The following is a 26,604-nucleotide window of genomic DNA, read 5'->3' as shown; positions in this document are numbered from 1 at the left end:
AGCATAAGAAAGGAAGCTGCTCTATTGCTGGTATACCTGAAGGAGCATCTCCACCCCCATCATTCAGCTGAAGTCCAGCTTTGAGGGCCTTCTGGCGGTTCCCTCACTGCGAGGGAACCAGGCAGAGGGCCTTCTCAGTAGTGGCACCCACCCTCTGGAACGCCCTCCCATCAGATGTCAAGGAAATAAACAACTATCTGACTTTTAGAAGACATCTGAGGGCAGCCCTATTTGGGGAAGTTTTTAATGTTTGGTGTTTTATTGTGTTTTTAATATTCTGTTGGGAGCTGGGGAGGCCTGGCCAGATGGGCAGGGTATAAATAAATAATAAGTTGTTGTTGTTGTTGTTGTTGTTGGCAAATGAGTGGGCCCCAGTAACTTGTGGTCAGTGGACTAGGGGGACTAGCCTAGTCCCCTAAATGTTCCTGGTAAATTAGAGTATTAAAGTCTGGTGCTTCATTCCCAAAGCCCGCGAAGCTTTTGCCAGGCTTAGGGAGGGAGGGCATGATGTTCATGCATGCGATGTCAGGAGGTGGCAACCTCACACGTACGATTTCACACACAAACACTATTCTCCTTTACAAAGTGGCACCTCTGGCCCTAACTGCTCCCCTATGAAAAAAATCCCTGCATGCCACTGGCCAGTAGTGAGAAGGACAATAGCCAGATGGGTGGCCCAGAAGGTTTTGCTTCTCCCATAGCCGCAGCCTTGGATTCAAGCAGAACTAAAGCATGGCTTTCCCTCTTTGGCTTGTCAACCAGCTCTCCTACGACCTCTCCTTCTCTGGCAAATGACCTTCTTACAACCACTCCAGAAAATGTGCTGTAGGGTTGGTTCAGCCGCCTGGTGTTTGAATGGAGCAGGACTCTTGGAGCTTTCCAATCTTCTCCCTCTCTACAAAGACCCCATTATGGCCTGTGTTTTGCTAAAGGGCTGGAGGAGGCTGTGCTGGCACCCCACAGCGGCCAAACATCACCAGGATGAGAAAAAAACCATTCTTGGAATGGGGTCCTCTCACGCAGAGATCCAAAGCCATCAACTTCACACAAAAGATACACTCAGCTCATTTAAAACAGAACTTATTTGTTTTGGCAAATGACACTTTGCAGGCCCAGCCCATCCCTACATCTTTCTGTTTCGAAAAAGTATTTGGAGTCCGGCTGCTCAGAGTGGGGCCTGCTGATGTCACCACCATCAAGCTCTCAGGTGCCTTCAGCATCTTCAGCCGCCAAAGGTATATTTCTTCTTCTGCCAGTGTTGTTCTCACCCATGACTAGGAACATGGATCTGAAGACTACAGCATTTGCAAAATATCACACACAAATCCCATGGGATCTATCCCTGATCCTGCCTTCATGAGCTTTGGGATCCCAGACCCTCCAAGTTTCTCTGTATTCTAAGGACTGTCCCGGATTTACAGAAGCCATCCCGGTTTCTGATTTGATCCTGGAATGTCCCGCTTTTCCTTAGGATGTCCCTACAGTGGTACATCGGGTTACATGCGCTTCAGGTTACATACGCTTCAGGTTACAGACTCTGCTAACCCAGAAATAGTACCTCAGGTTAAGAACTTTGCTTCAGGATGAGAACAGAAATGGTGCTCCGGTGGCGCAGCGGCAGCAGGAGGCCCCATTAGCTAAAGTGGTGCTTCAGGTTAAGAACAGTTTCAAGTTAAGAACGGACCTCCAGAACGAATTAAGTACTTAACCCGAGGTACCACTGTATTTTCATAGGGTTTTATATAGGTTGGAAGCTGCCCAGAGTGGCTGGGGTAACCCAGTCAGACGGGTGGGGTATAAATAATAAAATTACTATTGTTGTTATTATGGAATAGGACGTCCCTGTTTTCACTGGAGAAATGTTGGAGGAGAAGCTAGGTGGAACAACTGCAGGCGGTGACATCTGTTGGTTTTCCTCCTCTCCCTATTGGAAAATAAGCCCCTGATGTGGCAGATATGGGGCAGAGGCCTGGTCAGTATACCAGCAAGAAAGGCAAAGGTGAATTCCGCTGCGTCCTGCCCCAGTTATCAGGCCATGGCGCTGTGTCAATCCAAGAGAAAGCTGACTTCATGATGACTTAGGGCTGGCTCGGTTTCTTCTTGGAATAGTTAACCGGGGACAAGTTGCTGATGGGTCAAAAGTCACTGAAATCCTCGAAATAATACCTTGGGCTGCAGTCCCACTCTTCCTTGCTACCTCACTCTCCTGCGTTGTGCTGTTGATCAAGGAAAGCCTGGAGAGCTCCCAGCCCACCTGACAAACGACCGGGGACAGAGCAACAACTTTTCCTGCAGAAAATGGCAGCCCATGTCTTCTCTGACTTGGTGAGTATCGGGCACTTCAGCCTGCTGACGAAAGAGATTCAGCACTCTTTATTTACTCCTAGCTGAGGACCCCACCTCTGGGATGTCCCACCCCAGCCCCCAGAAGACCTGCTCTTCTCCCTCACCAAACTTGGGGGGGGGGACACAGCACCTCCTCTGCAATCTCCATCTCTTTCTCTCTCTGCTTCAGGGCAGGATATGACACCCCACACACAAAATATTCTGGGACCTGTAGTTTGTTAAGGATGCTAGGAATTGTAGCTAGGATTCTTTGAGGAAAGCCTCTTTAAATCACGGGTAGGCAAACTAAGGCCTGGGGGCCGGGGCCGCCCAATCGCCTTCTCAATCCGGCCCGCAGACAGTCCAGGAATCAGTGTGTTTTTACATGAGTAGAATGTGTCCTTTTACTTAAAATGCATCTCTGGGTTATTTGTGGGGCATAGGAATTCGTTCCTTTCCCCCCCTCCAAAATATAGTCCGTCCGCTCCCCCCCCCCAACAAGATCTGAGGGACAGTGGACTGGCCCCCTGCTGAAAAAGTTTGCTGACCCCTGGCTTTAAATGAATACCATGGAGGGGAGAACAATTGTTTCCCATCTGAGGAGGTCGGTCACTCCTCAAGTGGGTTCATAACACCTGGCTGAGGCGTCAGGGTCACACCTGGTTCTCCTGTTGTCCCCCTTGTCCTCTCACCTGACTCCTTCCCTGCCTCATGATAGGGCATTAGGTGCTGGACCAGCCCTTGCCATCTCTTGGATGGCGGCTGCAGAGGCGAGGTGAGGACGTGGCCCAGACGGCGGTGTTTTCTCTTGGCAGATTCGGTACCAGCGAGTGTTCCAAATGATCTTCGTGGTGGGGATGGGAGGAACCTTCTTGATCGGCTTCCAGATCTCCGTGATCAGCTATCCCTCTCAGGTAAGCAAAGGGGATCATAGCTGAGCCTTCTCCCTCTCACATGCGGGTTGGCGATAGCCTCGAGGGGTCTCGTCCGACGGTGGCCTCAGCTGATACAAAAAGAGAACAGCTTTGTGGTCTTTAGGTAGATTATTTGGCTTCACGGGCTCTCTACACGTACGAAAGATGGTGTGATGGCCTGGGATTCTGATTCGGAGGCTGAACCTGAGGAATCCCAGCCTGCACAGGATTCCCTGCCTCCAGAACCAGCTGAGCTGGGGCTGGGGCTTGAGCCTGAAGGGTCCTCACCTGTGCTGGATCCTCAGGCGCAGGCACCAGCTGAGTCTGCTCTGGCTCCTGAGGTGATGGAGGACCCATTGGCTGCAGGTGCTCCACTCTCAGCCCTGTCAGGGGAAGCTGAGGTTGCCTCTGGGTACAGTAACCCTCCAGCCTCTCCTGAGCTGCAGAGGCTTAGGGCAGAGAGGCGGAGGGAACTAAGTTCCCGCAGGAGGAGTGCTCGCCTCCAGGCCAGGAGACGCGAGTCACCTGTGGACCAGGGCCGCCCTATGCCTTGGGGCAGATAAAAGCCAGCCAGCCCCAGTCCCAGGTTACCAGAGCAACATTGTTGGTAGCCTGTTCCTGCCTGCACCCCGTCTTGCCTCTGCCAGAGTTCCTGTCCTCACCCGACTCCCTGCCTTGGATCCAGCTTCAGCTTTGATGGACTGTCTCCGTACTGCACCCTCGACCTTGGAGTGGACTCGGACCTCACCGCACAGTTAACCCTCGGGACCAGCACAGATGGCTTTGCAGGGTGTGGGGATATCCCCTGACAAATGGGTGGTGGGGTTGCCCCTGAGGGTGCTAGCCCCCATTTTCAAGGGGTGAGTGAGGGGCAGCTGTGCCTGGGACCTCTTCTCCACCCGCTTAGCTGGTGCCCACAATATCAGGACGGGCAGCAGTATTATCTCAAGCCAGTGGTGGTTCAGGTGGAGATACAGGTATGGCGGAGGAATTAGGTCACACGGGTTGCCACCAGGGGGAGGGACCGAATGAGCTAGTTGGCTCCTGCTGATTGGCTCAGGTGTGTCCGGAGGGGCAGGATGTACCCTGAATCCAAACCAGGAACACCCAGGATGAAAAAACATGAAGGCTTCTCCCCCACCATCTCCTCTGCTCCTGCCTGGAAGACCAGGGCTCCATGATGTGTGATGGGCTGGCTCCTGTGGGCTAAGGAGCTAAAGAGCTGCTCTGGGGCATTTGCTGTGTAGGGTTGACTCCTGGTAGTGACCCCAACTTAGTCTTCCTGCTCCTAGAAGGCAAGGGCCTTGCTCGTTCAAGCTCCCGGGAGGATTATGACCTCCGGACCGTTGATACTGTCAAGATGCCCTTGATATGTCCAAAGAAATGGGAGCACGTGGACAGGATAAGGAAACCGAATGTCTTTGACTCTGACAGCACTCCTACTACTAAGCCACCTTTCTAGATAACAATGTTTTATCTCCTTTCATACCAACCGGAGGAAATGAAGGTTTGTAAACAAGGCAGGGTAGAGCAGTGGCTGCTCTCTGGAAAATAATGTAGTGTGTTGAAAAAATATGCTACCAGTGTCCGGCTATGATGCTTCTGGCTTCATAGCTGGGTTATGAACCCTTTGTGATGTGAGTGGGGAGTATTGTCTTGTAAGATGTGTAGTAGGGCCAGTTCTGGGGTGATTTCTTGTACATGTTTAGTTATTTGCAGTGCTTTTTTTCTTTAAAAAATGTTTAGGCGTATTCTCATTTTCCTACTCATATTGATGGGCTGCATCAATAGGAGTATAGCATCTAGATCAAGGGAAGTAATAGTGCCACTGTATTCTGCTCTGGTCAGACCTCACCTGGAGTACTGTGTCCAGTTCTGGGCACCACAGTTCAAGAAGGACACTAACAAACTGGAATGTGTTCAGAGGAGGGCAACCAAAATGGTCAAAGGCCTGGAAACGATGCCTTATGAGGAACGGCTAAGGGAGCTGGGCATGTTTAGCCTGGAGAAGAGGAGGTTAAGGGGTGATATGATAGCCATGTTCAAATATATAAAAGGATGTCACATAGAGGAGGGAGAAAGGTTGTTTTCTGCTGCTCCAGAGAAGCGGACACGGAGCAATGGATCCAAACTACAAGAAAGAAGATTCCACCTCAACATTAGGAAGAACTTCCTGACAGTAAGAGCTGTTCAACAGTGGAATTTGCTGCCAAGGAGTGTGGTGGAGTCTCCTCCTTTGGAGGTCTTTAAGCAGAGGCTTGACAACCATATGTCAGGAGTGCTCTGATGGTGTTTCCTGCTTGGCAGGGGGTTGGACTCGATGGCCCTTGTGGTCTCTTCCAATTCTATGATTCTATGATTCTATGAAATACCTCAATGAGGCCAAACTTAGATTCACAAAATGTTTAGGGGTATGCGTACTCCTGCGTCCCCCCCAGAAAAAAAGCACTGGTTATTTTGCAGATTTCTTGTATGATTGATGTCCATTCCCACCACATGTGGAGGTATATGCCTGTGGAGGTGCATCCTCTCTTGTAAACCAAGAAATACACACACACACACACACACACACACTACCAAGAGCTTTCAGTATAAGACATGCACAGTGGGTGGGTGCTGGAGTTCATGTCTTCTTTAATTTTTAAATTATTATTATTATTATTATTATTATTATTATTATTTTATTTTATTTTATTCCCTTCCCAGTACATCAAGACATTTATCAACCAGACATGGATCAAGCGGTACGGATCTGCCCTTCACCACGAAACGCTCACCTTCCTGTGGTCTGCAGTCGTCTCCATTTTCTGCCTGGGTGGGATCCTGGGCAACCTGTCCAGTGGGCATATGACCACCCAGTATGGAAAGTAAGCCCCTTCCTCACCAGGAGGCCCTGGTGCCCCCCACCCCTTTGTGGGCATTAATAAAGTATATGAAGATGAATGGGTAGTCAGATTGTATGATTACGGTACTTGGAGCTCGCGAAGCTGACAGATGCAATACGAGATAAACCTGAAAATATGGTGGAAGAAGAATGGGAATATTTAAATAATTATCTAGGGGATAAGAGTTCATCAAGAAAGACCTGGTTATGTTTAGGATGATACCGCATAGGGAAATGTTCCCTGATACCAAGATGAGGGATTCTATGGAATGAAGATAGAGAGAATTGATAAGAATAATGATCTGCTGTGACCTTGATGGAAGCATACAATAGATGAGTCTTCTTGTGTTTTGGCTCATCTTCCTTTTTTATTCCCCCCCCTTTCCCCCCCTTTTTCCTTCTTTTTCCCTCCTCCCCCTTCTTCTTTCCTTTTCCTTTTTTCTTTCCCATAATGACTTATGTTCTATGCCATGTACTTTGATATTTTTTGTAGTTTTTTAGCTTTTTCCATTATCATTATTATTATTATTCAGGATTTTTCTTTTGTAATTTTGGTTGTTTGTTTAAAGCAAAATAAAAGTATAATAATAATAATAATAATAATAATAATAATAATAATAATAATAATAATAATATTGTTGTTATTGTTATCCTCTTGGAATCATCTTGGGATCAATTCTACAATTCTATGATTCTAACTCTAAGCAATAAAATACAGAAAAGTAAAATAAATAAAAAGTATGTCACTCTTGTGACGCAACATTATTTTGTGAACCATGTGCTTTGAATCCCTTATTTGCCATGTTTCATTTGGCAAGAGGTCAGTCAGGGGGTTTGCTTCTTCAGTTGGGGACAAAGGGGTGGGCAAAAGCCTCTTCTTCACCCCGGGATGTTGTCTGTTCCAGAAAGAAAACGCTGCTGTTCAACGACATTGTCACCATCGCCGCTGCCCTCCTTGTCGGCTTCAGTAGAACGGCCGACTCTTTCGAAATGATCCTGATAAGCCGTTTCCTCTATGGCTTCACTGCAGGTAGGAGACCTCTGGGTCCTGACATTTTGAGTCTTGGGTGGGGCCAATTGCATGAATTGCATGAATCACGGGACAATGATGGCTAGTTTAAGCGTGAAGGAAAACTCTGGTCAAACACAACCGAGAGCAGGCCAGAACCCCAGTTTGGCCAGCCCTAGCATGAGGTAGCTGCCTCAGGCAGAAGGTGCTGAGGTGCAGGGAGTGGCCAGAACTGCGAGTGTCCTCAAGTGTGGTGGAAAACACAGTTCTTTCACCCATGTTGGAGGAAAATTTCAACTACCAGTCCAATTGGCTTCACACTTTGCAAATAAAGCAGCTCAGATTTGGATGCAAGAGTGACAGCCGAACCCAACCATGGGCCCTTAGTGGCGGCAGCAGGAAGAGAAGGAGGTCCTTCTCACGTGGTCCTGGATCCATCTCAGTTTGTGGGCCTGATCTTGGGGTGCGTGAGCTCACTCACACATAAAGACATCCACCCAAGTGGGTCTTGAAAGGGATGGAGGCCTTGTGAGAGGAATATGTCGTTCTTCTGACCCCATTTCATCCTGGTTCCAGTTTTCAGACAGAGATGGATTTGGCCACTGGGTAGATGACGTGTTGTGATGGCTTGGGACTTTGGCTCGGACTTGGAGCCAGAGGAGTCTCAGTCTGCACCGGATCCTTTGCCTCCGGCGGCATCTGAACCTAGTCTGGGGCCTGATTCTGAAGGGTCCCAGTCTGCACAGGTTCCCCTGCAACAAGCACCAGCTGGGCCGAATCAGGGGCCTGAGCCTGCCCTGGCTCCAGATGCGGGGATTACCTTGTTGCCTTCAGCTGGGCAATCACATGCAGCTGCTCCACTACCAGTTGGGTCAGGAGAGGCTGAGGTGGCCTCTGGGTCTAGTAACCCACCGACATCTCCTGAACTGCAGAGACTCAGGTCTGAGAGAAGGAGAGACCTGAGTACTCGCAGGAGGAGTGCTCACCTTCGGGAGGTGAGTCACCGGGGGATCAGGACCGGCTGTTACCCTGACAGAGATAAAAGGCTGCTGGACCCCGCCCCAGGTTGCGGGTGCAACATTGCTGCTTGCTGGAACCTGCCTGTTGCCCTGTGCCTGACCTTCCCTGGTTTCCTGCCTTGGCCCTGTCGGACTGACTCCTCGCAGAACCCTTGGATTCGGGATCGGACCTGGACCACATTACTCGGGTTACCCCTGAGCCCAGCACACATGTGCTGGGAACTGGAAACACAGGGTGGGGGGTTGTCTCCCTGTTGGTTCTGCTGGAGCTCTCTGCAAATTTTGACCTGCTCAGTGATGGTGTCCTTCTGGGCTGCCTGACAAAGATGGTCCCTCCAGCTGGAGGATGTCTGCCGGACACTCCTGTCTTGCCTGCCAAGGTCCCATCATCAGTGCCAGATTAAACCCTTTGGAGGCAGGCCCTAGGCAGTTGAAATCCCACAAATTATCTCCGAATACGTTTGTTGCGTGGCAAGTCCCCTCCCCCAAGAGAAATAAAGACACAGGACATATTGTGTAAGGTTAACGGGCATAAAAAGGCCACAACTTTATTGATTACAGAATTTGAAGGTATTGGCCTTAGGCATTGGCTCCTAACGACTACCCGGCATGGAAACCGGGAAGGGTTGTCCACAAGCCGTGGGAGTCCTGTTGAAGTACGCCAACTAGGATCCCACGGGTGTCACCGCTCGGGGGCGTGCCGGGGGCCCTGACCTCCCTAGGCTTCGGACAAGGCAACGCCCCCCGGAGTCCTCTACTGGACTACCCTTTCCATTGGGGAAGGTGATGGCGCTTCCTTCCCCCCATTCATTTGCATAACAATTGACCCCTGCCAATGCCTAACCGCCAATACCGTGGAAGTTGTGACGATTGCTACGAGGTAGGCGAAAAAACCAAAAGGCTAGAAGTGCGCCAAATTGGAAAAATTCCTACCAGGCCCCTTGCGGCGACCAACCGAAGTCCATAGCAAGGTCATGGCTACCTAACCTAAGGGTGGGCGGGATGGGAAAACCGTTCGGCTGAGGAAGGTGAAAGAGGGCGGCAGTGGCGTAGCGTGGGGGGTGCAGGGGGAGCCGGCCGCACCGGGCGCAACATCTGGGGTTAGGGTAAATCCACGGGTTAGGGGGCGCAAATCCACAGGTTAGGGGGCGCAAATCCACAGGTTAGGGGGCGCAAATCCACGGGTTAGGGGGCGCAAATTACTTGCCTTGCCCCGGGTGCTTACAACCCACGCTATGCCGCTGGAGGGCGGTCCCCGGGCGTGCCTGGCGGGTGGGTCAGAAGGCACGCCCGGGGATTCCCTCTTCACGCGGGGGCAAGGTCCCGCCCCCACGTGAGTGGGAGGAGGGTTTTTTGCCCGCAACCCCCTCTCCTCCCAGGTCGGAAATGGCTTTGTTGTTGTTTTTGTAATTTCAAGATCAAATCAATATTATTTTGATTTGTTGTCATCGGGCCCCTAAAAGAAATGGGACCCATAGGCTGCTTCCTACTGTCTGTTTGGTAATCCAGCACTGCTAATGTTTAGCCTTAATCCCTAATGTTTAGTCTTAATACAATCCCTAATGTTTAGTCTTAATACAAAACCACTGTGAGAGGTCATCTGGAGATCTGGGGGTATGTTGTTACCAGGTGGCCCATCTCAGAAGGGTCTCTCCTCCCAACTTGCTCCCCCTCCCCCTCATGTGGCCCAGGCTGGCACAGGCAGCTCCAAGTGGTGGGTTTTCTGGGTGGTGGAACAATGTGGTATGATCTCAGAGACATCACTAAATATTTCTGTAATGTACCTTTTCCTTCTCACTGAAGGTATTTCCCTGAACGCCAATGGACCGTACGTTGGAGAAATTGCACCCAAGAAATTCAGAGGTTTTGCCACTGCCACCTGCTCTGTGTTTTTTTCGCTAGGAAAAGCTTTTGGACAAATTATGGGCTTAAGGTAAGTTAAATTGATGGCATGGCAGACAACCGTGTTTGTTTATCCTTCCCTCCTTTTCTATTTTCTTCCCACTTGGATCCGTTTTGCGGTTGAGACGATCAAGTGTTGTTCTTCATCTGTCAGGATGTTTTCCTCAATTTGCTGACCAATTACATTCTCTTCTTATTTCCACTTGGACTGATCTTGTCATTTTTAATGGTTTATGTGTCTATTTTGTGCTGACCACAGTAATGATTGTGTCGTCCCCAACAGCCTTGGCGACGTAGGTGAGCTACGCACCTTTCCTTTTTGTTTGTGTCATGCCCTCCCTTTCCTCTCTAACTCTGGACCAGGGAGGAGAGATTTGCCAGCTGGCTCCCTCACGTCTGCTGGGCCAAAGACACTTTGGGGTTTCCCCTGATGCTTCTCCTTGGGAGCAAGGTGGTGGCGTAATGCCGGGAAGCTTAAGGGGGGCAAGGGACAACTACATACAGTTCCTTAGGCTTGTCAGAAACTCACTCCATACCCTGCAGGGAATGCGCTGGCGAAGCAGCACCCAGCAGCGTTCAACTCTGCGCTTCAGCTGACATCACTCAGTGATGTCAGCTGGTGGGTGTGGTTTAGGGAATAATTGTTGGGATACTGCCAGGGAGACAGAGGCAATCAGGCAGGCCTCCATCGTCGTCTCCGGACGATCACCGGTCTCCCGTGGAAACAGCATCAGTCAATTAGCGACACAAGCCTCAGAGACATTCCAAGACTCGTGCACACCCTTTTCAGCAGAGGTTCCACAACGGAAGATTCAGACAGGAGATCGTATTTACAGCTTTATTCAACGTTGATCAGAACAAAGGAAAAACATGATTGCTTGCATCTATGTCGAGGAAACAGCCAGAAACAAAAGCTATATACAAAACGGAAGTTCCCAGTGAGAACAGTGCTGGGAGTTAACAGGCATGTGACACACAACAATCATGCTTGACTCTCTTTTAAGGAGGAATGGAAACTATATCCTAACATCCTCCCCCTTTCCGTGTAACCTGTAGTACCTGTGGTTCAACCCAATTGTAACCTCTGTACATCAATCTTAAGTTGTTCTCTGTTAGCAACCTTAGACAACAGATCAGCAGGAATTTCATTTCCTGGCACGTAGGACACCTGAATGAGTCCTTTCTGAATACACTCTCTTGCGCAATGTAACTTAATCTGCAAGTACTTGGTTCTTTGCTTGCAAGTCTCTGAGTTCAGCAAAGCCAAACAGGATCTATTATCTTGATACACCTGTATAGGACATTTCACAGAAACTCTGATGTCCTGAAACAGTTGCATCAACCATTCACAATCCATGAGTGAAAATGACAGAGCACTGAGTTCTGCTTCACAGGAACTTAGGCTTACTGTTGTCTGCTCTAATTTGACCTCATGGGTCAAATTAGACCCCACCCGCAATGGGCCAAGATTGGCTCATGGGCTAGACGTTCCCTACCCATCTTTTAAGGAGAGACACATTGGAAAGACCTGTTTCCGTAACAAACACAGCTGAGCAATGTGCTGGGGGTTGGTCGGGCGGGGGCAGGGCCTCTGATTTTTATAACTGGTGATTTCTTAATTGTTCTACTGGATTTGTGCTGCATTTGTGGTGCTCTATTATGCCGTTGTTATTTATTGTTTGTGAGCTGCTTAGCGATTCATTTGAATGAAAAGCAGCATAGAAACCTAGGACTTGCCGATCAGAAGGTCGGCAGTTCAAATCCCCACGACGGGGTGAGCTCCCGTTGCTCGGTCCCTGCTCCTGCCAACCTAGCAGTTCGAAAGCACCTCAAAGTGCAAGTAGATAAATAGGTACCGCTCCGGCGGGAAGGTAAACGGTGTTTCCATGCGCTGCTCTGGTTCGCCAGAAGCAGCTTAGTCATGCTGGCCACATGACCCAGAAGCTGTATGCCGGCTCCCTCGGCCAATAAAGCGAGATGAGCGCCGCAACCCCAGAGTCGGTCATGACTGGACCTAATGGTCAGGGGTCCCTTTACCTTTACCTTTATGCATGTGCTTTTAAAATATGTTGGGTAGCAGGTTTATTGGGTTGTTTTTGTTTTTATTATGTATTTTATGTTGTAACCGCTCTGAGACCTGCGAGTATAGGCTGATATACAAATTTAATTAACAACAACAACATTGATGTGTTGTTGTTTTTTAAAAAAAGAAGGGAATCAGGGGTTCCCAGGTCCCCTAAACACCTGCCCTCCTACCTTGGATGAAGTCTAAATGGCTGCTTTCTCTGTGCCTGTTGTCCCCAGAGATCTCTTTGGCACAGAGTCGCTGTGGCCTCTGCTTCTGGCTCTGTGTGGGATCCCAGCCCTGCTGCAGCTGCTGCTCCTGCCCTTCTTCCCCGAGTCCCCTCCATACCTGTTGCTCCAGAAGGGAGACAAAGATGGTTGCTTGAAAGGTAATGAGCAAGTTGGGTGGGGTGGAAGTGGCCGTCTAGCCTTCATAGCCTGAGCACAAAATTGCCCAAATAAAAACTCAGCAAGGAAAACAGAAGCCCCTGCCGTAACTTGCACAAAATTTCTAGTTGTCTGCCTATTTTTCATCCAAAAGTTCCCGTCTACACACAAGTCAGTGGCACCCGAGGCTTCTGCATGCAAAACTCGGAGGCTGATTCAGCCTCAGCGCAGTGGCGTAGCGTGGGTTGTCAGCACCCGGGGCAAGGCAAGTAATTTGCGCCCCCTAACCCGTGGATTTGCGCCCCCTAACCCTAACCCCCAGATGTTACACCCGGTGCGGCCGGGCCCCCCTGCACCCCCCACGCTACGCCACTTCCTCAGCAGAAATTAGGCGCGAGGAGGCAGTTTGACTTTTACTGCAATCTTAGAAATTCCAGGGTTTTTAAACTAGGAATCCAAACAAGCCTCAGCCCCCACCTCTGATGTGCAATTTTAGCAGTGTTTTCCACTGCAGGGCTGCTGCAAGTGGCTCTCTGCCGCAAGGGGGTGTAAAACCTGCCCTACCCCAGAGGACTTCTGCCCATGCACAGCCAGGTCTCATAACCACCCCCAGACCTGTCTAGGAGACCAGAGCAAGTCTAGAAGTTTGATCACATGTGGGCAGGGTGGGCTGTCCACAGTGAAAACCCCTGATCTGCTTTCTTTAGTTCTGTCCAACTCCAGCTGGCCTCTTTAGGCAGGGTGGGATGCCAAAGCAATGTTGCTCCTCTTGTTCTGTCACTAACATTCCCCTCTTTTCAGGGGCAGCTTAATAATTTTATTATTTATATGCCACGCTTCAGATTGGGTTGTCGCAGCCACTCTGGGTGGCTTTCAGCAAAATATTAAAAAAGCATGAAACATTAAAAATGTCCCAATACAGGACCACCTTCAGATGTCTTCTAAAAGTTATGTAGTTGTCTGTCTCCTTGACATCTGATGGGAGGGCGTTCTACAAGGTGCGCACCACTGCTGAGAAGGCCCTCTCCCTGGTTCCCTGTAACCTCGCTTCTCGCAGTGAGGGAACCACCAGAAGGCCCTTGGAGCTGGATCTCAGTGTCCGGGCTGAACAATGAGGGTGGAGATGCTCCTTCAGGTATAAGATCCTTCGAGCTTCTTCTTCTTTTTTTAAATGTAATTTTTATTAAATATTCTGTTTTGCAATTTAAAATACTCATTATACATCCTTAAGATATTAATGACTTCCCTTCTTCTCTTTCCATGGTTCATTTTTCATATCTTATATTCCTGCATATTTTACAAAAACTATACCATTTAGTTTTCCGCTACTGCATCCATCAAAACTTATTTGCACTGTTGAATTTTTCTTAGTGCTGCCAGCTATTTCAGCTGTACCCCTATACAGTGGTACCTAAGGTTACATACGCTTCAGGTTACATACGCTTCAGGTTACAGACTCCACTCACCCAGAAATAGTACCTCGGGTTAAGAACTTTGCTTCAGGTTGAGAACACAAATTGTGCTCTGGCGGAATGGCGGCAGCAGGAGGCCCCATTAGCTAAAGTGGTGCTTCAGGTTAAGAACAGTTTCAGGTTAAGAACGGACCTCCGGAACGAATTAAGTACTTAACCCGAGGTACCACTGTATTCAATAAATGCCTTCCAGTCTTCTTTACATGCATGTTCTTCTTGGTCTCTTATTCTATATGTTAAGTCTGCAGGTTGTGCATATTCTGTCAGCTTAAGTTGCCATTCTTCTTTGGTTGGGACCTTGCTCATTTTCCATTTTGGGGCTAACAAAACATGAGCCGCAGTGGTAGCACACATAAATAACCTTTTTTGACACCTGGGAATTTCAGTCTGAATTATCCCACCAGGAAGGACTCTGGGTTTGGGGGGGGGGAGTACTTTTAAACAATTTTTTCAATTCATTATGAATCATTTCCCAATACGCTTTTACCCTTTTACAAGTCCACCACAGCAACTTCAAGCTTCTGAATGGGTGATAGTAATTTGGATGCCCCTGGTTGCATTCTCCGATGATGACTGAAACTTTCATCTTTTCATTCAACCCATGTTTAGATAACTGAGTAGCTCAGTTCTTTCTCTCTCTCCCCCCCCCCCCCACAAAGCCATGAAGTACCTTTGGGGCGAAGGGCATCACCAAGCTGAGTTGGAGGACATGGTGAAGCAGAAGGAGGACATGAGAAGCTCCAAGAACCTGAGCGTCCTGGAAGTGATGAGCGAGAAGTCCGTGCGGTGGCCGCTGGGCCTCAGCGTCCTGCTGATCTTCACCCTGAACCTCTCTGGCTTGAGTGCCGTTGAGTAGAATCACTTTAATTGCATCAGGAACTCTAAGCAATGGAAACTCCTTCTTCTTCTTCTTCTTCTCCTCCTCCTCCTCCTCCTCCTCCTCCTCCTCCTCCTCCTCCTCCTCCTCCTCCCCACCTCTCTTAGGGGCTTTCCACGCATTGATTTCGGGACTTACACACTTTCTCCACCCATTTCCTAAAGGGAACGTGCAAGGTGCTGTTTTAAGAAAACATTTAAATAATCATAACCCAGCCATCAATCTTCCCATCTTTTGGTTTTATTTATATGCACAGAAGACATTCGAGCCCCTTTTTAAAAAAACTGTGCAAGATTCTCTGCTTAGAGTTTGAACATAACACATCACTTTACTTGGTATACTAAAACATATTTACATGCATATATATATATATATATATATATATATATATATATATATATATAGTTTGTGTGTGCGCGTGCGTGTGCGCGCGTGCACGCATGTGCATGCACATATATATATGAGACTGAGGTGGAATCTACACACATATTTTAAAATGCTGCGAATTTTTTTTTAAAAAAAAATGTTTTGAAAAATACATTGAATTTGGCCTAGCTCACTGTCACCATCTCGTACGTTGCATTTTACAACACATTTGAAACGTTTTATCCGCAGCGTGTAGCTGAGTCCAGACAGACTTATGACACTTTAGAGAATTATTCTGAGGCGCATAGCAGTGTAAAACAACTCCTGCTGCTCTATCAGTAAAACTCAACGCTCTGTGTTGCATTAGCTCTTTCCAGAGCATTTTGGATGCACCGCTCCCATACTTTCCCTCCAGATATCCTTCCATCTTTTCTCAGGCAGCAAAAAATCTCGTGGTTTGGGTGGAAGGGAGGACGAAAGAGAGCCGCAGTGGAGCTCCCCCACCTCCCTAGTGCCAATGGCCATGACCCTCACACTTCCGTCTAATCCCAAGAAGTTTTGATGGGCGCCATGTTTTCTTCTCTCTTCCACTGCCCTTTTGAGAGACAAAGTGGCATAAAACAGTTGTAAAAACAGCACCGTAACAAAAACGAGATCACATCCAGCATACAGTGGTGCCTGGCAAGACGAAATTAATTCGTTCCGCAAGTCTCTTCGTCTAGCGGTTTTTTCGTCTTGCGAAGCACCCCTATTAGCGGCTTAGCGGATTAGCGCTATTAGCAGCTTAGCGGCTTAGAAAAAGGGGGGGAGAAGGGAAAAAATCGCAAGAACTCGCAAGACGTTTTCGTCTTGCGAAGCAAGCCCATAGGGAAATTCGTCTTGCAAAGCACCTCAAAAGACGGAAAACCCTTTCGTCTAGTGAGTTTTTCGTCTTGCGAGGCATTCGTCTTGCGGGGCACCACTGTAATGTGGAAGACGCTTGCAGCGCCTAAGCCTTGGGAGACCTTAAAATGCCTGCTTTTGACAGGAGTGTTGCGCCCCTTTCGTCCAAGAGGTTGAACCTGCTCCTCTTTCCCTCATCCTAAAAACTTTTTGCACCAGTCCCTCAGACATTCCTTGTTTCGTTTTTGTTTTCCAGATCTACTTCTACGCCTTCGAAGTTTTCCGCACAGCCAAAATTGAGGAAAGCCTCATCCCTTACGTAGCAGTCGGCGTTGGCAGCTGCGAATTTGTTGGTGCGATCCTATGTGTAAGTCCAGCCTGGTTTGCAAGTGGGAACAGAAGAGCCAACTCCTTTGTAATGGGAAGGAGCTGGAGAGAGCAAGAAGGGCGGGTTCAGTAGCTGGTGCTTGTGTGTGGTCAGCTGGTCCTGGGCTGGATGCAGGTGGTGCTGTGGTCTAAACTACTGAGCCTCTTGGGTTTGCTGATCAGAAGGTCGGCGGTTTGAATCCCCGTGACAGGGTGAGCTGCTGTGTCTCTGTCCTGGCTCCTGCCAACCTAGAAGTTCAAAAACATACCAGTGCAAGTAAATAAATAGGTACCGCTGCAGCGGGAAGGTAAACAGCGTTTCTGTGCCCTCTGGTTTCCGTCACGGTGTCCCGTTGCACCAGAAGCAGTTTTGTCATGCTGTCTGTGGACAAACGCCAGCTCCCTCCGCCTAAAAGTGAGGATGGAACCCCATAGTTGCCTTTGACTGGATTTAACCGTCCAGGGGTCCTTTACCTTTACCTTTTTACCTGGGCTGGCCTGGGAGCAGGAAGCAGTGGGCACAAACTTCCCACAGACACCTTTCTCTCCATGGGAAAGGAATCCTGAGCAGTCCCCACACACTCAGTGGAATTTGTCTCATGCCGTTTCTTTGTTTTCCAAATCCATTTTGTCAAAATTTGGAAAAAAAGAAATACAAAAATTAGTATCACGTGTCTGTCTTTCTTTTTTAATCAAAGCTAAAAAGCTAATCTAAATAAAAACGCAGACCAGAAAAGGAGAGAGAGAAAGGGAAAAGGGAAAAAGAAAGGAAAGAAGGGGGGGACAGAAAAGAAAGAACTTCTGATTCTTCATCCGTCAGCCACATGAAGAAAATATTCAGCACATCCACTTCAAGATAACACCCAACAAATCCACTTTCTATAAACTACAGCCATACCTTGGATCTCAAATGCTTTGGCTCCTGAACAAATCGGCTCCCAAAGGATCGAAACCCGGAAGTGAGTGTTCCGCTTTTTGAACGATTTTCGGAAGCCGAACATCCGGCGCAGCTTCCGATTGGCTGCAGGAGCTTCCTTCAGTCAATCAAAAGCCATGCTTTGGTTTCCGAGCATTTTGGAAGTCTAAGGAAGACTTCCAGAACTTATTCCCTTCAACTTCCAAGGTATGACTGTAGTCTCATGCCCTTTCAAAATATGGTGCTGATTGCCTTTCTTTTGACCACACAGAGCTGCCTCATTGACCGCTTTGGCCGGAGGGTTCTCCTGTGGGGTGGCTTCGCGATGATGGGACTAGTGATGGTTCTCCTCGTCCTGGCCCTCTCTTTCCAGGTGAGCAGAGTCCAGCCTCGGTTCCTCTTCCTGATCATCTGGAGGTGGCCATTTGTGGCCTGTGATTCCTGCATTGCAGCGGGTTAGACTAGATGAGCCTTGGTGTCCCTTCCGACTCTCTGATTTTATACTGTGATGGCTACTGAATCTGTTGTGCCCATGGACCATTTGGATAGCAAAAGACATTGCAGCATAGTGGGCGAGAGAGAGGAAAAAACACACGTTCTTTGGAAGAATCCCATGCACATCACAATTGTTTTAACAGGACTTCCCTTCCTTCCTTCTTTCCTCCCAGGGCCAGTTCCCCTGGATTTCCTTTGGCAGCATCGCCCTCATATTCTTGTTCACCCTCTCCTATGGTCTTGGCCCATGTGAGTAAATCTGGAACAGGGCTCACAGAGGGTGGGGTGGAGCCAGAATAAGATAATAAAAATAAAAATAAAGTGATAAAACATCAAACATTAAAAACTTCCCTAAACAGGGCTGCCTTCAGATGTCTTCTGAAAGTCAGATAGTTGTTTATTTCCTTGACATCTGATGAGAGGGCGTTCCACAGGGCAGGTGCCACTACCGAGAAGGCCCTCTGCCTGGTTCCCTGTAACCTCACTTCTCTCCGTGAGGGAACTGCCAGAAGGCCCTTGGCGCTGGACCTCAGTGTCCGGGCTGAACAATGGAGGTGGAGACACTCCTTCGGGTATACTGGGCCGAGGCCATTTGGGCTTTAAAGGTCAGCACCAACACTTTGAATTGTGCTCGGAAACATACTGGGAGCCAATGTAGGTCTTTCAGGACCAGTGTTATACAGTCTCGGAACAGTTTCTGCCAGTGGCGTCTAGTCAGAGTTTGGTGGCGGCCAACTCCACAGAGAAATCTGAATTGCAAAAGACCCTCCATATTTCCTCTTTCAGCTGGTGCCATCTTCGCGGTTATAATGGAGATTTTTGGCCAGTCAGTAAGGCCATCGGCACTGACCATCATTGGAATAGTCAGCTGGGTGGGCCTCTTCCTGGTTGGGATGACGTTTCCTTTTCTTGTGGTGAGTTGCCCCCTTTGCTGTCACTGCCTGAAGCAGGACACAAAATAGCCAATCCCCCTTGCTTATTTCCCCAGTGCATCCAGCCAGCCATTTCTCATGTGTGTGTGTGTGTTTGGGTCTCCCTTGGTTTTCATGCAAATCCCCATGCTTGAGCCAAACAAAACCCTGACAGGCCCCGTCAGGGTTCTCCTCCCTCCTGCGTGTGGTGAGTGGGGATCCTGTTGCAACAGTTCCTTGAATAAAGATCAGGCTTACTAGCTGCTTTGCTTCTCAATATACCGTATTTTTCACTCCATAAGACATACCTGACCATAAGACGCATCTAGTTTTTAGAGGGGGGATGCAAGAAAAAAAAATTCTTTAAAGGGAGTGCTGAACAGAGCCTGTATGCATCCCAGGCTCTGCTCAGCGCTCCCTTTCACGAGCCGTGAAGAGTGTGTGTGCGGCGCTTGCAGGCTTTTCCCCAGGGAGGGAGAAGGGCAGGCCGTCACTGATGCTCTGTGCGGCTCTTTAAAGGGAGCGCGGCTCTTGCGGGCTTTTGCGGGAGGTGGGGGAAGGGACAGAGCCACGCGCTCTGTGCCTTCCCCCACCTCCCGCAAAAGTCAGGGATAGCCACATGAAGCCTCATCAGGGCAATGGGATGAAGGCTCCCCGTGCCCTGCGGAGGCTTCGTGTGGCTAAGCCAGAAGCTAAAACAGCAAGAGTGAGCGCTGCGCAGCGCTCCCTCTCGCTGTTCTGGCCTCTGAGATAGCCACGCAGCCTGTATTCATCTTATAGAGCGAAAAATACGGTATACTCTGGTTGGCCTCTGCTATTTTCTCCTACCGGTAGGGAACCCGCTTAAGGACTCTATATGGGCTCTGGACTACCCCATAAGGGAAAGGGAGAAGTTTTTCTCCTTTCTAGGAGGCTCTGCTGAGTTTACTCTGAAATGCCCTTGGGAGCACCTCACATTTGCCTGGTTTTCCTTTCTCCAGGAGGTCCTCGGGCACTTCTGCTTCCTCTTCTTCTTCGTTGTGCTCCTCGTGGTGGGGATCTTCATCTACAGGTACCTGCCAGAGACAAAGGGAAGGTCCATCAGCGAGATCACTGAAGAATTCAAAAGGATGCGTTTGGGGAAGAGAATGGCTATCACCGCTCGGGGAAAGATGGCCTCCACTGACCACAGTTTTTGTACCAAGTTGTGATGGCAGCTGCTGTTTGGATGAAGTGGGCCCTCAGGGCCAACAGGAGGGGGAGAGTAAACTCTTAGCAGGCTGGTGTTTCCGAATGCCAGTTGAATCAGCTGCTGGGCGGAAGGTGAACAAGGCCTTGAGAGGGAACAGAAGGCTTCCTTCTCCAGCTGCACTTGTGAATACTCTTCTGAAGCTAGCATTTGCATTGGGAAAGGGGGATTCTCCCATTGGTGCCAGTGAGAGTCCCCCTCTTGAAAAGAAAAGAAAAAAAAGAAAGCAAATGCCAGCTTTGGAAAATGAATTCTTCTCAAAACTAAGCCTATTCTTTTGTTTAGGAGTCGGACACAACTAAACTACTAAGCAACAAGAACAAAATTCCGACACATTGATGTTGACGTGTTTTAATCTCTATTTTTCTGTTATTTTTAATTATCTTTCCATGTTTTCCAGTGTTTTCAACTGTTTTTAATGATAGTTTTAATATTTATTGTAAACGGCTTAGAGGTTTTGCTACAATCATGCGTTGTATAAATTTTGTTGAAATGAATAAGTAAAGAAATAAAAGCAGAGGGGGAAAGGGTTAAATTCCTCCCTCCCTGCCTGCTCTGATCCCAGCCCCAGCACAATTTGTATTCTTTAAAAATCCATGCATTGCTGCAAAGAGGCTTTTAACTGCATTGCCCGCGAGTCCAGGGTTGGCCCTTATTTGAAGTAAACCTCTGATCTGGAGTTGTTAATCCTGTTCTTGCTTTACCATGAGGGGCAAGGGGGGGGGCTTTTGTTTACTGCAAGCAACATTGCTGAGTTTTCCATGAGCAGAGTCAACTGCATAAATTAGGGAACTGTTACCTGGCGATTTTTAGCAATGCAGGTGGAACAGAAGCAGCGTTTTCATGCTTGGGATACTTTTTCCAGTTTGAAACACATCAAAATAAAGGCTGAATTCTTGGGATAGATGGGGAGGGAAACCCATGGCTAGGTGTGGGTGACCGGACGTAGCCTGGATTTTTGTTGGGGGGAGACAGGACTTTGTTAGAGGGGACAGGACTTTCGTTAGGAGGAGTAGAACTGACACAATTGGCCAGTTAGTTAAGTATTTCTATTGTTTTACTTGATCTGGGAGGGGCAACTGCTCCCCCCCCACTCCGTGGCTACACCCATGTATGGGCAGCCTAGAAGTGTGCAGAGGGGAAAGGTGGGGGGCTTCTCAGGGCCCCCCTAATCTTTCACCTTGCTTCTGATACTATGAGTACAATGGTAAGGTAAAGGTAAAGGGACCCCTGACCATTAGGTCCAGTTGTGGCCGACTCTGGGGTTGCGGCGCTCATCTCGCTTTACTGGCCGAGGGAGCCAGCGTACAGCTTCCGGGTCATGTGGCCAGCAGGACTAAGCCGCTTCTGGCGAACCAGAGCAGCACATGGAAATGCCATTTACCTTCCCGCTGGAGTGGTACCTATTTATCTACTTGCACTTTGACGTGCTTTCAAAAGCTAGGTTGGCAGGAGCAGGGACCGAGCAATGGGAGCTCACCCCGTCGCAGTGATTCGAACCGCCGACCTTCTGATCGGCAAGTCCTAGGCTCTGTGGTTTAACCCACAGCTCCACCTGCATCCCAAGTACAGTGGTACCTTGGTTTAAAAAAAGTCCTGTTTACGAACAATTCAGTTGACAAACTCTGCAAAACCGGAAGTTAGTGTCCCGGTTTGCGAACTTTACCTCGGTCTAAGTACGGAATCTGAATGGTGAAAGGGCACCGGCAGCGGGAGGCCTCATTAGGGAAATACCACCTCGGTTTAAGAACGGTTTCTGTTTAAGAAAGGACTTCCTCCTCCTTGCTGGAAGTCAGATGAAGCCCATTCTCTCTGAATCCCAACCTGTCTGTTCTCTTCTCCCAGACATTTGGTTTTTTTTGGGGGGGGGGGAGGCCACTGTGTCCCATTAATCCTAGGGAGGCTTCTATAAACAGGACTTCAAGCTCTGATTGACAAGTTCCACAAAGCGTCAAAGTATTTTGTGGGATATGTGAACTTGTAAAACGAAACCCGAGAATAAAGGAAGATCCCAACACGTTTGTGCTTGCTCTGTTTCTTGATTGTAGAATTATAGGGTTGGAAAGGGACCCCCAGTGGCCATCTAGTCCAACCCCTTGCAGTGCAGGGGGTCTTATCGCATACACGGAAGAAATCTCCAGTTCCTGTTTTCAAAAGCACTTCAGAATGACCCCTTAAAGCATCAGCTGGGGAGTTGCCAAAGATGAGAAATTGTCCTTAAGCGAACCCATCTCCAGGCTTCACCTCAATCACCTAATAATGCTGCTGGATGCAATAACTTATGGAATATGCAGAAACGGTGAAACTTTTACCGGAAGAATAAGACATCGAGACCACAAACTTTCAATAAAAGAGTGGAAATGGTTTATTGAATATTCACAGATAAACAGATAAGAACATTGGCAGGATGGTTGCAATAACCTGCAGTTTTGTAAGAGTATATATTTAAAGTGGATGAACAAATGAGCAAATGAAGTTCATTTGGATATGCAGAAGGTATTAAGAATAAATTTAAGGAACCACAGAAAGGGGGAAGTCAAGTTTTGAAATGTTAAGATGATTGTAAAATTAGTGAAATGTATAAACCTGAAAAGCATAAATAAAATTAAAAGGAAAAGGGGGGGGGGGAATAGTGCTGCTGTTACAGGGAACTTGCAGTGGGGGAATAAGGATTGGGTCCCTGTCATGTGGGCCCAAGAAATCTCCAACCTGCCCTAGGGAGGGAGTGAATACAATAGGCTGGAGAAGGAAGGGAGACCTATTTTGGCTGTCAGACCCAGTTGCTGGGTCTTAGTAAGATCTTCCAAATACCGTACTTTCCCGTGTATAAGACTAGGGTTTTTTACTTTAAAATTATGTGGAAAAACAGTGGGTCGTCTTATACATGGGGCAATCTCCCCCCTATTTTCTTAAATTGGGGTTCCTAAAAATAGGAGATGTCTTATACATGGTGGCATATTTTTTTTAAAACAAATAAATATTAAGAATTTCAACATAACAAATTATCAAAACATATCTTCATTATTTCCCCCCATTTTTCCCCTCCCCAAAAAAGACCCCCCCAAGACTTCCCTCAGCTCCTTTCTCTGATTTTTCAACACATGTTATTCTCTGCATGTTGTAAAATTGTAAAGATCCTTAAATTATGTCTGTTATGTTAACAATCAATAAATTTGTGTATGTTTATTCAAAATACATGGGGGCATCTTATGCATGGGAAAATACGGTAAATATTCAGAAGATTCTGCTTATGTAGAGCCTGGAATTTGCAGCGGGAAATTCTCTGCGGAGACTTCAGGTGCAACGGGCTGAGACCAAAACTGATGGGCAGCAGATAAGGCTGATGTCACCGGGCTGGGTGGGTGGGGAGGATGACGCCGGCGGCCAACGTGACTGGTCCTCGTGTCTCGATTTCACACCTGGGTGAGTTTTACCTTTTGCCCCATGGAGCTTTCTAGTCTTGGGCTGTGCATGTAATTAATGGTTGATCGAAATGGGCATGAAGGGCAAAGGCGGGCAGTTAATTTTAACTCTGGTGTCATGGTTTCCGCCCAAGCCGCCCACATGGCAGCGAAGGAGCTTGAGACACACCTGCCCTTCCAGCTGGACTCCCCTTCCTCCTTTCCTTCCCCTCCGAAAACTGCTTTCTGGTGCAGAATGGAGGGCCGATTCTCTGGGCTGGTGAGTAACACGGGCTTTGTTAAGAGGGTGGTTACGGGAGGAGGAATTAGCTCCCAGGTTGATCTGTGAGAGGCTCCAGGAAGACAAGAGTTCCTTCTCAGGCTCTGCTCAGTTGGGGGGACCAGATAGCTCACCCTCTCCAGCCCAGTCCAGCCCAGCCTGCCTACTCCTCAGCATGAATCACGAGGCTGTGGGTCAGTTGCCACGGTCACAGTCAGGGGGTCAGGATGCCCTCAACCTAATCCACCTTTCCCCCCCCATAGGGAGGTGTGCTGTCTCGTCTGAAGGCCTGCCCTCCCCCCACATTATTTTGGTTTGGACCAGACATAGGCAAAGTCCAGCCCTCCCAATGTCTGGGACTATAATTCCCATCATCCCTGACTACTGGTCCTGTTAGCTAGGGATGATGGGAATTGTAGTCCCAAACATCTGGAGGGCCGGAGTTTCCTAATGCCTGGTTTGGACCCAAGTGAGCTCTGGCTGGCAGTTCCTCAAGGCTTCCTTTTCAATTTCTAGAAGGTTCTAGAAGTCCTGATATAGGATGTCCGAACTTCTCTCCTCCTCACACCCTCCCTGATCTTTGGCCTCATAATGTTAAAGCATCAAACAAAAATGATCATTCCAAAACCAAAGTTGAGCTCTCTTTTTCTCTGTGTGTTAGAGGGAAAGAGAGAAAAGCTAGCCAGCAATAAATCACACAGAGTCCATGAAGTTAACTCTTTATTAGCAGAAACCAGGCCAGCTCAGAGGAGACAGACACAACAACTCTTCTCAGTAGGTTTTGTTGTCCCTATGAGTCAGTTGCCAGTGCTGAAGACCTCCACCTTCCCATAGCTAACTAAGTATCCTCCTCTCCTGGGTCCTTCCCAAGCAATCTGAGCTCCTCCCTCTTCATGACTTCTGGTCCTGGGAGGCAGGTGGGGAGGGGAGCTTGTTGCAGCAGGAGGGGGAGACACCCTGGCTTCTTCACCAGCCTGACTCATCTCTACCTCTTGGCTTCCCTCCTCTCTTGCTTCTGCCTCCAATTCTGGACTTCTCTCTGCTACAGACTCTCCCTGCTCACTAAACCCTGTTAGCTCTTCAGCTTCCAACACCTCTTCCTCCCACGCTTCTCCCTCTGTCCACTCATCATCGTCCCACCACCAATCCCCAAGCTCCGAGCCTCCTTCCCTTGGTGGTTCCTCAGCTGGTACCTCCCACCATTCCTCTGTGTCCATGTCTGTGTGTGTGTGTGTGGATGGATGCTGAAGCCTTGATATCTGCATTTAGACTCAGGGTTGCATCCAGCTAAGACCCATTGCAACAAGGATCCATTAACTTCAGTGGGACTATTTGAGAAGGACTAGTGTTGGACACAAGTCTCATTCAGTCTGAAGAGGGTGATGGCAGACTGAATTAGATTTCCTCTGCAGGTCATCATGTGACATCCCTACAGAGGATTCTGGGAGGAAGAAGCAAAGTCTGATTACCATTAAAATAAAATAATAATAATAAAATAAAAATTCATTGCTTCTTCATCCCAGAATCTGAGGTGCCCAGTGGTCCATTTTAGAGGGTGTTTGTTGTGTGTGTGTGTGTGGAGGGTGTTCTGCCATTGTCAGGCTTCACGGAATCCTATCCCTCCCATGGTGGCAGCAAAGAAGCAGGTTAAAAAAAGAAGAGTTCTTACCAAGTAGTTTATTCAATAATCACAGTGAGAGACAACGGAATGCGGACTCTCTCTAGATAATGGCATTGCTTCCAGTAAAGTCCCACCCCACACACACCTCTACTGTTCTAAGTCACCCCTTCATTGGCTAGTCTGAGCTTTCTGCCTTTGAGCTTTCTGTTCTACTACCCTCAATGTCATGGCCTTCTTACCAATGGGCACTAGGAGTGCGGGGCACCCAGTCGCCGCGCTCTCAGGGGTGCCAAGCTGAGAGTCCGGGACCCAAGAGTTGAGTCTGGGGAAGAGCCCTCCCATCGCTCAGAGTGCTGCGCCGGGCTCTTCTGCTGTGGGTGGTTCTGCGCCACGAGTTTGGGGGCGACCAAGCCAGCGAGACGCTGAAGTGGCTGGCCAGCTCCACCCTCCTGCATGCCTGGGACTGGGCAACCTGCGGTGGGGGGCACCAGGCAGCTCTTTGCATTCCGGCTCCGCATATGCCTAAGACAGCCCTGCTCAATGCCCACCTAGTCTTGGAAGTGGGGGGGTCAGGGATGCTTTCCAACAACACTGAGTCTGTCAGCGGTCTCTCCCCTGGTGCTTCTTCTTCCTGCTGTTCCTCTCCCGATATTTCCCAGCTTCTCCCCTCTGAACTATGCCCTTCTGCAAACCGCTGTTCTAAATCTATACTGTCCTCCTGTTCCCAGAAAGGTTCAGGAGAGGGGGGACGATGGCCCACACCATTCCTCCTCAGTCCAGCCCCTGACACCCATGAACCAACACAACTGCCGTTGGTTTCTATATGCCAAAAATAAATCTGCCATGCTACTCACATAGAAATCCAGCAAAAACGACTGGATAATCACTGAACATAATTTCATCCAACAGCAGGCCTGTGGTTTTCATAGGAAGGGTGTCCCAAATACCACCCCTTCCCCTGCATCACCTCTGAGCACGGCCGCCTGAGATTTGAACCCATTTTCTATGGGCGCTTTGAGGAAGGGTGATCTTTCCTCTAGGCTCTTGTGTCTTTTGTCTCCCACCGCAGATTCGGCACCGGAAGTTTTACCAAATGATCCTCGTGCTGGGGATTGGTGGTAACCTCCAGATTGGCTATCAGATTTCTGTGATCAACTATCCCTCCATGGTAAGCAGCCCCTTAAGTAGCTGCACCCAGTTGAGGGGGTGAGCAGGAGCAATGACTGACCAGACAGCCTGCCTCCTCTCCACCAAGCGATGCTCACCTTGGTTCCATTCCATAGCT

The 26,604-nt window shown here is 48.7% G+C and overlaps 2 protein-coding genes across 3 annotated transcripts in view; both read left to right on the top strand.

Annotated features, from left to right (window-relative positions):
• The first annotated feature begins 1,928 nt into the window (after positions 1-1,928).
• LOC310834059 (solute carrier family 2, facilitated glucose transporter member 11-like) lies at positions 1,929-21,376 on the top strand. Of its 2 annotated transcripts, none has more exons than XM_083717387.1 (12): positions 1,929-2,325; positions 3,141-3,239; positions 5,946-6,106; positions 7,029-7,153; positions 9,955-10,084; positions 12,358-12,506; positions 14,636-14,823; positions 16,358-16,468; positions 17,655-17,756; positions 18,052-18,127; positions 18,665-18,792; positions 19,770-21,376. In XM_083717387.1, exons 1-12 carry the CDS (start codon positions 2,299-2,301, stop codon positions 19,977-19,979), a joined length of 1,506 nt encoding a protein of 501 aa, XP_083573513.1. In that variant the 5' UTR covers positions 1,929-2,298; the 3' UTR covers positions 19,980-21,376. The 2 variants fall into 2 exon arrangements, with proteins under 2 accessions (XP_083573513.1, XP_083573514.1); XM_083717388.1 differs by having other exon boundaries at positions 2,288-2,325; positions 3,044-3,239.
• A 2,207-nt stretch (positions 21,377-23,583) lies between these two features.
• Positions 23,584-26,604, top strand: part of LOC310834458 (uncharacterized protein) — a 32,480-nt gene continuing 29,459 nt past the window's right edge. Inside the window, exons 1-2 of the mRNA XM_083717948.1 lie at positions 23,584-23,698; positions 26,389-26,487. Of these exons, the coding sequence (XP_083574074.1) occupies positions 23,675-23,698; positions 26,389-26,487 (123 nt within the window). The 5' untranslated portion in view covers positions 23,584-23,674. The remainder of the gene's footprint in view (positions 23,699-26,388; positions 26,488-26,604) is intronic.

This window comes from Podarcis gaigeae, assembly GCF_964106915.1.
Source record: "Podarcis gaigeae genome assembly, chromosome: 16".
Classification (NCBI taxonomy): Eukaryota; Metazoa; Chordata; class Lepidosauria; order Squamata; family Lacertidae; genus Podarcis; species Podarcis gaigeae.
This window is presented reverse-complemented; position numbering and strand designations above follow the sequence as displayed.